This window comes from Rana temporaria, chromosome 8 (assembly GCF_905171775.1).
Source record: "Rana temporaria chromosome 8, aRanTem1.1, whole genome shotgun sequence".
Lineage (NCBI taxonomy): Eukaryota > Metazoa > Chordata > Amphibia > Anura > Ranidae > Rana > Rana temporaria.
The window spans coordinates 176,479,767-176,491,262 of NC_053496.1; the positions used below are offsets into that span (position 1 = coordinate 176,479,767).

Here is an 11,496-nt window from a genome sequence, read left to right on the forward strand (position 1 = left end):
ATGTGTGGAGGAACCAATGGTTGTGCTGTTCATCCTAAAGCCCCATACACACAGTCGGACTTTTTGCTAACAAACTTCAAAATGTGCACATTTTCCAAAAAAGCCAACCGCGTGTACGCTCCATCGGACAAACTTTTTCGGTTTTCATCAGACAAAAGTTCGCTCTGCAAACGGACAAACTTTTTGGCAACAAAAGGCCAATGGTGCAAAGTCCTATCGTGTGTGCAGAAATCCAACAGACTTTTGTCCGAAGTGCAAATACGCATGCCCAGAACCAATATTAAAATCAACCAACAATAGCAGAAGTTGACCAAAGGGTGGTGGTAAAGAGCAGAAAAACCATGTGATGTTGGCAAAGTTTTAGGAAAGTTTGCAGAAAAGTCTGAGCGTGTGAATGCTAGGGGTGTGTCCGGCCAACTCCCTTCGGACAAAAATCCAAGGAAAAGTTTGTTTGAAATCCGTGTGTACGAGGCGTAATGGTAAATTCATGGGAAGGAGGAAATAATACAAGCTCAGTTTAAAGGCCCATACACACGATTGGACTTTTCGACAACAGCGGTCCGACGGACATGTTTTATCGGACAATCGAACCGTCTGTATGCTCCATCGGACAATTGTTGTTGGTTTTTCAATGGACAATTGTTCACTTTGCATGCTCTTAATCTTTTCAACAACAAATGTCCGATAGAGGATTATCCGATCGTGTGTACACAAGTCCATCGGACTAAAATCCAAAGTACAAACACGCATGCTCAGAACAAATGCTAAACATCAGACAACAATAGCAAAAGTTGTCCAAAGGGTGGCGGTAAAAAGCTGAAAAAACAATGTGATTTGGTGAAAGTTGTCTAAAAAATTTCTGCCGTGTCTATGCAGAACAAGTTCACACCCAACGCCTATTCGGACAAAAATCCACGCAAAAGTCTGATCGTGTGTGAGAGACTTTAGAAAGATTTTGTTTGAGGAAGTGGTGTGACATCCATACTGAGACGTCACTCAGTTGAGGAGATTGAGGGGGTTAGTTGAGGAGTGGAGAGATAGATCTGGGTGTCGTCAGCATAGAGGTGGTATTGGAAGCCATGGGAGGTAATCAACTGGCCTAGGGAAGAGGTATAGAGGGAGAATAGGAGGGTCCCAAGGACGGAGCCTGGGGGTACCCCAACAGAAAGAGGATGAGGAGCGGAGGAGTTGGTGTTTTATGTGACACCTAGAAACGTAGTTCATATGAGGTCACAATTCCCTGCTTTTTTTTCACATATTGAATAATATACATGTTGCCTGCAAAGCAGTAGCTCAGTATTGGTTCATATGAGGATTGTATTACTACCATTTAAATCTTATGGATAGAGAACTATCAAATCACCCCCCTAATAATTCAGATATTTTCTCTATGCCCCAATGTATTGTGATGTGCATTGTACACCATGTGGACCTACCTGTCTTCTTTTGGACATTCTGAAGCTCATCTTTGTTCCCTGGTGTGCTTAGATCTTTGTGTTCCCCGTAACCTATAATGAGGGGCTACCACTCTTTGTGCTGTATTTTTATTTCACAATATGCAATATAAAAAAAGGGGAACGAGGATACCGGAAAGTGGGGGCAGAAACTGTAGCAGGATCTCATCATGAGAGCCTCCAAGAAATACGAGAAGCAAGAAAAGACTCAGACCATCAAAACTCCTCCTACAAATTTATAATAACATTTCCCAGGATGCCCCCTTTATAAAATAAATAGTTTCTTCCTATAGTTGTTCTATGGATGTAACAGTTTCAGCAGTAACAATCATCGTACAATTGTCAAAAGAATAGGAAAGTGTATTTGATGTCTAATCATTTCCTGCAGTCTGATTGCACTGAGAACGTTGTGCGGCGTGTCTTCTCTGATGTGTAACAAGGATTCCTTTCTGAGTGAAAGATTTCCCGCACTCAGTACATGAATAAGGACGCTCACCCGTGTGAATTCTCAGGTGTTCGACTAAGTTTCCTTTCTGTGTGAACGATTTTCCGCACTCTGTACATAAATAGGGACGCTCACCCTTGTGAATTCTCTGGTGTCTAACAAGGTCTCCTTGATGAGTAAAAGATTTCCCGCACTCTGAACAGGAATACGGATGCTCACCCGTGTGAATTCTCTGGTGTTTAACAAGGTTTCCCTTCAGCGTGAAAAACTTCCCGCACTCTGAGCATGAAAAAGGACGCTCACCCGTGTGAATTCTCTGGTGTTCAACAAGGGCTCCTTTTTGAATGAACGATTTCCCACACTCTGAACATGAATAGGGATGCTCACTTGTGTTTTTCATAAGGTTTCCTTTCAAAGTGAAAGATTTTCCACTCTCTGAATATGGATAAGGATGCTTACCCATGTGACGTCTTTGGTGTTTCACAAGGTTTCCTTTCAACGTGAAAGATTTCCCACACTCTGAACATGAATAAGGTCGCTCACCGGTGTGACTTCGCTGGTGGCTAACAAGATTATCTTTCTTATGAAAAGATTTCCCGCACTCTGAACATGAATAAGGCCGCTCACCGGTGTGACTTTTCTGGTGCTTAACAAGATTATCTTTCTTGTGGAAAGCGTCTTTGCAATCTGAAAAGAGACACAGACCATTGCAATTGCCCTGGTGTTCATCTAGACTCTTTTTCTTAGCGAAAGATTTTCTGCACGTTGAACATGAATATGGACGCTCACCCGTGTGAATTCTCTGGTGTTTACCAAGATCACTCTTGCAAATGAAAAATTTCCCACACTCTGTACATGAATAGGGACGCTCACCTGTGTGACTTTTCTGGTGCTTTGTGAGGTTTTCTTTCAAAGTAAAAGATTTCCCGCACTCTGAACACAAATAGGGACGCTCACCCGTGTGAATTCTCTGGTGTTTACCAAGATCTCCTTTGCAAATAAAAAATTTCCCACACTCTCTACATGAATAGGGACGCTCACCTGTGTGAATTCTCTGGTGTGTACGAAGAGTGCACTTATGTGAAAAACATTTCCCGCACTCTGAACAAGGGAAAGGACGCTCACCCGTGTGAACTCTCTGGTGCTGAATAAGTTTTCCTTTCTGAGTGAAAGTTTTCCCGCACTCTGAACATGAGAATAGATGGTCACCTTTGTGATTTCCTTCATGGGGTGAGGAAGATTCCTTTGGATTAGAAGGATCTGTTGATCTATCTGCAGTGTGAGATCTTACATGGATATTTACAATCATAGTATGTGATTGATGAGAAGATTCCCCCTGATCAGAGGGATCCATTGATGTCTCCGGACAGGAAGGTCTGTGATGTATATTTTGTGTATTTGGATTTCCTCCTGGAGGATCCTGTGTGATGACATTATCTTCTGACTTACAATCAGCAGATAATAGAAGATGTCTCTCCGAGGAATTCCTCACATCACATCCATCTGTTGGAAAGAAAGAAAAAAAATATATAAATAATCTCAGTAGATGACAAATAACTGGAGTTTTAGCTCCTCCCCCCGTCGGTGGAATAAGTGGAAATGCCGATCTCACAGCTGGGCTCCTGTTCTCCCTCCAAAATCAATCAGAAAAGTCTTCACACCGAGTGCATATATGATCTGCTAATTCTATAATAATAAATAGTTAGGACTAAGGCTTCATTATCCAAAACGCGTCAGTGGTTTGTTACTACAATGGACTGCTTGTATTTTAAATTATGAAGAGTTTGCAGATCATATATGGACTCCAGTGTGAACACTCTTCCAAATATTTCAGTAATAAAAAAGTCACGTTGGTCTAACAGTTAACAGATTCATAGAGATCTGACATGGACCTGGGTACAACTGTAACATCAAAATATGAAAAAAAAAAACAGTTAAAGGATAAAAAATCTAAAACAGTTATTGATGCACAAAAGTGTGTCATAACAGTTATGAGGAGTAAAGGAGATGCCAAATTATTTGTTGGGAACATGACGTTATATAGAGGAATAGAGATGGACCATTTATATGGTGTACAGTATCTCCTCCTCATTTGTTGGGAACATGACGTTATATTGAGGAATGGAGATGGACCTTTCATATGGCCTTCTCCATGTCTGTCTGTCCACCTGCAAGGTGATTAATGTGGCCAGTCTCTGGGTGGAGACCAAACCTGATTTAAGCCAGCCAAGTCTGCAATCTCAGTATCTCTACCTCATTTGTTGGGAACATGACGTTATATTGGGGAATGGAGATGGACCTTTCAGTGTCACTACTGGTATCACGAGGTGATACTTGGACCCTATAAAAGGTTATACAGGCAGTCCAACTCCCCAGGATGGCACATCAATACGTTTCATTGCCAGAAGGTTTGCCGTGTCTCCCAGCACAGTCTCAAGAGCATGGAGGAGATTCCAGGAGACAGGCAGTTAACTCTAGGAGAGCTGGACAGAGCCGTAGAAGGTCCTTAACCCATCAGCAGGACCGGTATCTGCTCCTTTGTACAAGGAGGAACAGGATGAGCACTGCCAGAGCTCTACAAAATGACTTCCAGCAGGCCACTGGTGTGAATGTCTCTGACCAAACAATCAGAAACAGACTTCATGGGGGTGGCCTGAGGGCCTGACGTCCTCTAGTGTGCTCTGTGCTCACTGCCGGACACTGTGGAGCTTGATTGGCATTTTCCATTGAACACCAAAATTGGCAAGTCCGCCATTGGTGCCCCATGCTTTTCACAGATGAGAGCAGGTTCAAGCTGAGCATATGTGACAGACGTGAAAGGGTCTGGAGAAGCAGCGGAGGACTTTATGCCGCCTGTAACATTGTTCAGCATGACCGGTTTGGTGGTGGGTCAGTGATGGTGTGGGGAGGCATATCCATGGAGGGACGCACAGACCTCTACAGGCTACACAATGGCACCCTGACTGCCATTAGGTATTGGAATGAAATCCTTGGACCCATTGTCAGACCCTACACTGGTGCAGTGGGTCCTGGGATCCGCCTGGTGCATGACAATGCCCGGCCTCATGTGGCGAGAGCATGCAGCCAGTTCCTGGAGGATGAAGAAATTTATACCATTGAATGGCCCTCACGCTCACCTGACCTAAATCCAAAAGAACACCTCTGGGACATTATGTTTCGGTCCATCCAGTGCCGCCAGGTTGCACCTCAGTCTGTTCAGGAGCTCAGTGATGCTCTGGTCCAAATCTGGGAGGAAAAACCCCAGAAAGCCATCCGTCATCTCATTAGGAGCATGCCCTGATGTTGTCAGGCATGCATACAAGCACTTGGGGGGCCATACAAACTACTGAGGACCATTTTGAGTTGTTGCAATGAAATTTCGGCAAAATGGACTCGCTTGCTGCATTATTTTATCACTTTGATTTTCGGGGTGTCTTTGAATTCAGCCCTCTGTAGGTGGATAATTTTCATTTCCATCAAATGATGTGCCATCCTTTCATTCCTAACACATTACCCCGTCCATATCAGTATAGATATCCAGCATGAGATTTTTGCCCGTTGAGATCTGATATGTTTTCAAAGTGTTCCTTTCATTTTTTTGAGCAGTGTATTAAGTACATTTACAGTAGACTGCTTTCTTAAAGCAGTCTACTAAGCTGACCAGGACTACCTCTGCAGGGAGTCTATTCCACATTTTCACAGCTCTCACTGTGAAGAAACCTTTCCGTATTTGGAGATAATCTCTTTTCCTCTAGACATAAACAGTGACCCCTTATCTTTTTGTTTTGACCGTAAAATGAATAACTCAACACCAAGTTCACTGTATGGACCCCTTATATATTTGTACATGTTGATCATATCCCACCTTATTCTCCTCTTCTCCAGAGAGAATAAATTCAGTTCATCTAATCTTCCCTCATAGCTGAGCTCCTCCATGCCTCTTATCAGTTTGGTTGCCCTTCTCTGCACTTTCTCCAGTTCCCTGATATTCTTTTTGAGAACTGGGCCCCAAAACTGAACTGCATATTCCAGATGAGGTCTTACTATTAATTTGTACAGGGGGGGCAAAATGATCTCTCTCTCTCTCTCTTTGGAGTCCATACCTCTCTAAATACAAGAAAGGACTTTGCTCACTTTGGAAACTGCAGCTTGGCATTGCATGCCATTATTGAGCTTATGAGCTACCAAAACCCCCAGATCCTTCTCCACTACGGATCCCCCCAGTTGTACTCCCCCTGGTATGTATGATGCATGCATATTCTTAGCCCCCAAGTGCATAACTTTACATTTATCAACATTAAACCTCATCTGCCACATAGTTGCCTAATCAGACAGAGCATTGAGGTCGGCTTGTAAATTGGAGACATCCTGCAAGGACGTTATTCCACTGCAAAGCTTTGTGTCATCTGCAAAGACAGAAATGTTACTTTTGATCTCAGACCCGATATGATTTATAAAGATATTAAAAAGTAAGGGTCCCAGCACTGAACCTTGGGGTACACCACTGATAACCTTGGACCATTCAGAGTAAGAATCATTAACCACGACTCTCTGAATTCTGTCTTTCAGCCAGTTTTCTATCCATTTACAAACTGATATTTCCAAGTCTGTAGACCTTACCTTACACATGAGCCATGCGTGCGGAAACATGAGCCGTGCGTGCGGAAACATGAGCCGTGCGTGCGGTACATAATGATCCTGTTACAAATCACCTAGGTGAAGCTCTGGCCTTGATTTTGCTTAGCGTCCCAACCTCCTAGATGCAGGTTATACACTCAGAGGTCAGACCAACTGTTTTTACCATTCCTTGGCCACAAATGGTTTCCGTTACTTACTTGTGTTGAGAAGTAGAAACGTTTCTTCATGTTCACTTTTGGTAATCGTCCCAACCTCCTCCGTGGATGGCTGATCACCCCCCACATACGTCTCTTCTTCTTCCTCTTTAACCTCAACTTTTATATTAATCTGTTCTTCACCCTGAACCCCAAAATAAGAAAAAAGATCTGTTAAAAAAATGATTGCCGATATAAAAGACACAAATGAATTCAGCTCTGCATTCATTCATACTTTATTTTTTATAAATGTAAGCTCTAACTGGCATGGCCCCCTGATTCCTCCTGTATTAAATTGTAGTATAACTGTACTGTCTCTGCCCTAATGTTGTAAAGCACTGCACAAACTGTTGGCACTATATAAATCCTGTATAATAATAATAATAATAATAAGCAGTGTAAGCACCCGATAATGACCACTAAATGCTAAAACAGGAGAATCCATAGAAGAATGTCTTCTCACAAAGTCCACCCACCTGATGATGTTGGGGGATGGTGTGACCTTCCTGTGTGGAATCCCGGGAATACAGAGGACGGGGACATCTCTCTGGTGGGTTCCCATTACTGGATCCATCTGTAGGAAACACACACACTGACTGAATACATTGTTTCTATGTGTTTATCAGATGATGGGGGATCTAGGTGGACCCTCCGTACTGCTCTCTCCTTTACAATAAAGTCTCCTCTTACCCGGTGATGTGAGGGGCGGCTGATTCTCCGTCATGATGTCCTTGTAGAGATCCTTGTGTCCTTCTAAATACTCCCACTCCTCCATGGAGAAATAGACAGTGACATCCTGACACCTTATAGGAACCTGACACACACAATGATACAGTCACCATCCAGACACATCCCTTGTCTGTTACTGGATAATGTCCCAGAATTCCCGGCACCGCTCACCTCTCCTCTCAGCAGATGAATGATCTTCTTGGAAACTTCTAGAATCTTCTTCCTATTGTTCCTCTTGGGTTTCAGAAAACAAGGTGAAGGCACTGTGATGGTTAGATGGTCACCAGACTTCACCGGAGGAAAACTCTGCAATGAAAGAGCTCCAGCCAGGTCTGTTTTTTATTAATAGAGATAAGAGTGACGTCATGTGACCTCTCAGAATTCTCCTCACCTCTCCAATCAGAAGGTAGATGATCTCCAGGGTGAGGTCGAATATCCTCTCAGTCATGTGACTCAGGTCCTCCTCCATGATCACGGATGTGATCATGTGATCCATACAAGACTCTGATCTCTGTAGACAGTTGGATAAATGGTTCTATATTTAGGATGTATCTGGTCTATAAACCAGAGGCTCTGGATGGACAGTTGGATAAATGGCTCTATATTTAGAATGTATCTGGTCCATCTATCTATCTATCCGATCTGGTCTTTAAACCATAAAAGACGTCACAGTTAATATGGGTGAAGAGGACGCACAAAACGGGCAGGGGGGATACTGTGGACTGGATTCACGTAGAACCGCGTATCTTTGTGCGGGCGTAACGTATCCTATTTACGTTACGCCTTAGCAACTTTGACAGGCAAGTGCCATATTCTCAAACCAAAGTTGCGGCGGCGTAGCGTAAATAGGCCGGCGTAAGCCCGCCAAATTCAAATGTAGTAGATGTGGGCGTGTGTTATGTAAATTTTATGTGACCCCACGTAAATGACGTAAATGAAGTATCCCAGTGCGCATGCTCCAAATTAACCCGCAAGAAGCCAATGCTTTTGACGTGAACGTAAATGACGCCCAGCCCTATTCGCGAACGACTTACGCAAACGGCGTAACATTTTCAAAATTTGACGCGGGAACGACGTCCATACTTAACATTGGTACGCCTCATGTACGCCTCATATAGCAGGGGTAACTTTACGCCGGGAAAAGCCTAACGTAAACGGCGTATCTGTACTGCGTCGGCCGGGCGTATGTTCGTGAATTCGCGTATCTAGCTGATTTACATATTTCTAGGCGTAAATCAGCGTACACACCCCTAGCGGCCAGCGTAAATTTGCAGTTAAGATCCGACGGCGTAAGAGACTTACGCCGGTCGGATCTAATACAAATCTATGCGTAACTGATTCTAAGAATCAGGCGCATAGATACGACGGCTCGGACTCAGAGTTACGACGGCGTATCTGGAGATACGCCGGCGTAACTCGTACGAGAATCCGGGCCTGTGGGTGTAAATATAAAATAATATCATATTACCTCCTCTGCTGCCAGTTCCTGCAATGTCTCCTCTCTACTTCCTTCAAATTCACCTTTCACCCGGAACTTCCTGTTAAACCTCTACATCACTTCTTGCCCTTCCATTTTAAAGCAAGATCACCATCTTGTGTTAAATATAAATACTGCAGTCTACATTATGTTTCATCGTTTTGTCCCCGGCATCATGATCCATTCCTCTATTATGTTACATATCAATATCATTACACACTCAGATTATACCTTGGATATCATTCAGACAACAATAAAATAGAATTAAAAACAACAATTTTATTGTGTTTTAGTATTTAAATACAACATGTAAGGTGTCTATTCAATAAAAAAACATGTGTTTTGCTATGTAACTGTTATTTTCTAATCTTCTGGACCTGTGATGGAAATAACTGTCACTTTAAAAAAAAATAAAGATCCATATCCTGGCTTGTTAGCTTAGTGAATTCAGTCTAATGAAATATATTATGGTGAGATAAAGTCTCCATTACTAGGTGAACATCTTTCCTGGTAGCCAGTCCTTATTATTATGCCGTGTACACACGATCGTGTGTGGGCTCCAGAGCATTTTTTTGCGACGTTAAAAATGTCCATTAAAAATTTAGAACATGCTTTAAATGTTTGCGTTGTTTTTAACGTTGTCGTTTTTTTAACGTCCTAAAAAATGGTCGTGTGTGGGCCTTAACGGCGTGAAAATAACTAGCATGCTCAGAAGCAAGTTATGAGACAGGAGCGCTCGTTCTGGTAAAACTAGCATTCGTAATGGAGAAAGCACATTCATCACGCTGTAACAGATCGAAAAGCACGAATCGTCTCTCACCAAAGTTTTACTAACACAAAATCAGAAAAAGCAGCCCCAAGGGTGGCGCCATCCGAATGGTACTTCCCCTTTATAGTGCCGTCGTACGTGTTGTACGTCACCGCGCTTTGCTAGAGCATTTTTTTTTCACTTCGTTTTTTCTAGACCATTAAAAATAGTCTTGTGTACGCGGCATTAGTCCCAGCTTTGCACAGACATTTATATATGTGAACTGAAAAACGCGCAGGGCTCTCTCACTCTGCTGTGTGAACCTGCGAAGGCTGAGTGCTGACAGAACACTAAAGACCCATACACACCATCAGATTATCTGCAGATTTTTGTCTTCAGATTTACCAAAACCATGTAGTACAAGGGCCTGCCTGATTGCATACAAATTGAAACTCTTAAGGTTTGACCTCATATTATATGGTTTTGGTAAATCTGAAGACAAAAATCTGCAGAAAATCTGATGGTGTGTTGGGGGTTAAAAAGGTACAAGCGCTGCCTGGGAGTTTCGGGGGAACCCATTAGAGGGACTGACCTGAGATTAGTTAGTGGTTTAGATAGACTTCTCTCACTGGCTGGATGTCTACTCCATACTCCTTCACTGTGTAGCGCCTGGTTACTTTTCAGAACCGGTGCTAGTGTAAATTTAGAGGTGGTCCGAGAGATGAGTGACTCTGACCAGGTTAATCTGTTTAAATTTGGAGCATCTGTCCCTGCTCTGGCTGTGCTGTGGGCTCATGCTGCTGTTTCTGGGGTGCTGATCACACCCCAGGCCGACAGGTGGCAGCATTGGAGTCAAGGGTTGGATACTTCTTTCCGGCAGCCTATCAGGAGGAGGCTTCCTCGTTGTGCATGCCGGGAGGGGTATTTATGGGGCAGACGCCATTTTCTTGGGTCTTCTCCTCGTGTGGGGCCCACCTTCAGGGTAGCCATTCCACGGCACCCCGGCAAATGGCCTTCCGGGCCGGGGTGTGCGTGCTAAGCAGTGATCCTGGTTCTGGGACCACGTTGGCCCGGAGCATCTGATCTGCCACTGGGGTCCAGTAATTGACTGGGTCCCTAATCTGATGAGGTCCTGAGCTGTTCGTTCTGTTGGAGGAAGCTGTCCGGTGGAGAGTCTGCATAGTGGTGAGCTGTGGACTGGGGGTAGAGAGGTGAACAGGGGCGGATTGACCATTGAGTCACTCGGGCACTGCCCGAGGGCCCCATGCCACTAGGGGGCCCCATCAGGGTTGCCAGGCTCAGTAAAACAAGGGACAGTAGGTAAAAATCGATGTTTTTTTTAGATCTGTCCCTGATATGTCCGAAACCGACATGCTTTTGATGTGAAAATCCAGAGATTGTAGCTGCCCCGCCTCTGCACTGCCTCCTAGCGTGGTGGCCATCTCTAAGCCCGGGGGCCCCATAATCTTCTATTGCCCAGGGGCCCCATGAGTTGTCAGTCCGCCCCTGGAGGTGAATTACAATTTATAAAGCGCCAACAGTTTGTGCAGTGCTTTACACCATGAGGACAGACAGTACAGTCACAATACAATTCAATACATACGTTTACGTGTATGTTTGTTTTTTGGAATGTTGGTGCGGAGAGCAAATTTGCATGGGGTGGGGGGCAAGAAAATGTTTGCCCAGGGTCCAATCAATATTAAAGACGGCCATTAGAGTGTAAGCCCACCTGGTTCAGAGATTGTCTCAGTGCTCTCTGTATAGAGCTCTATATAAATGTATAAATCCCTTTCACGCCGACGGAACGCATA

General features: G+C 43.9%; 1 protein-coding gene across 1 annotated transcript; it reads right to left on the bottom strand.

The window, feature by feature from the left end:
* Positions 1 to 779: 779 nt before the first annotated feature.
* LOC120910522 (gastrula zinc finger protein XlCGF57.1-like) lies at positions 780 to 6,764 on the bottom strand. The gene is made up of 4 exons (XM_040322279.1): positions 6,701 to 6,764; positions 3,349 to 3,402; positions 3,025 to 3,171; positions 780 to 2,889 (listed from the first exon to the last, which is right to left on the bottom strand). The coding sequence occupies exons 1-4, from the start codon at positions 6,762 to 6,764 to the stop codon at positions 1,826 to 1,828; spliced, it is 1,329 nt and encodes a 442-aa protein (XP_040178213.1). The 3' UTR covers positions 780 to 1,825.
* Between the last annotated feature and the right edge of the window lie 4,732 nt (positions 6,765 to 11,496).

Bases quoted from the DNA above. Each gene is read 5' to 3' on its own strand.
- LOC120910522 (XM_040322279.1), bottom strand. From the start codon at position 6,764: ATGAAGAAACGTTTCTACTTCTCAACACAAGTAAGTAACGGAAACCAT. The intron at 3,172-3,348 runs GTAAGTCAGAAG...CTCACACTGCAG, and splicing joins TCTTCTATTATCTGCTGATT to ATAGATCAACAGATCCTTCT. The intron at 2,890-3,024 runs GTGAGCGTCCTT...TTATTTGCAAAG, and splicing joins GCACCAGAGAGTTCACACGG to GAGATCTTGGTAAACACCAG.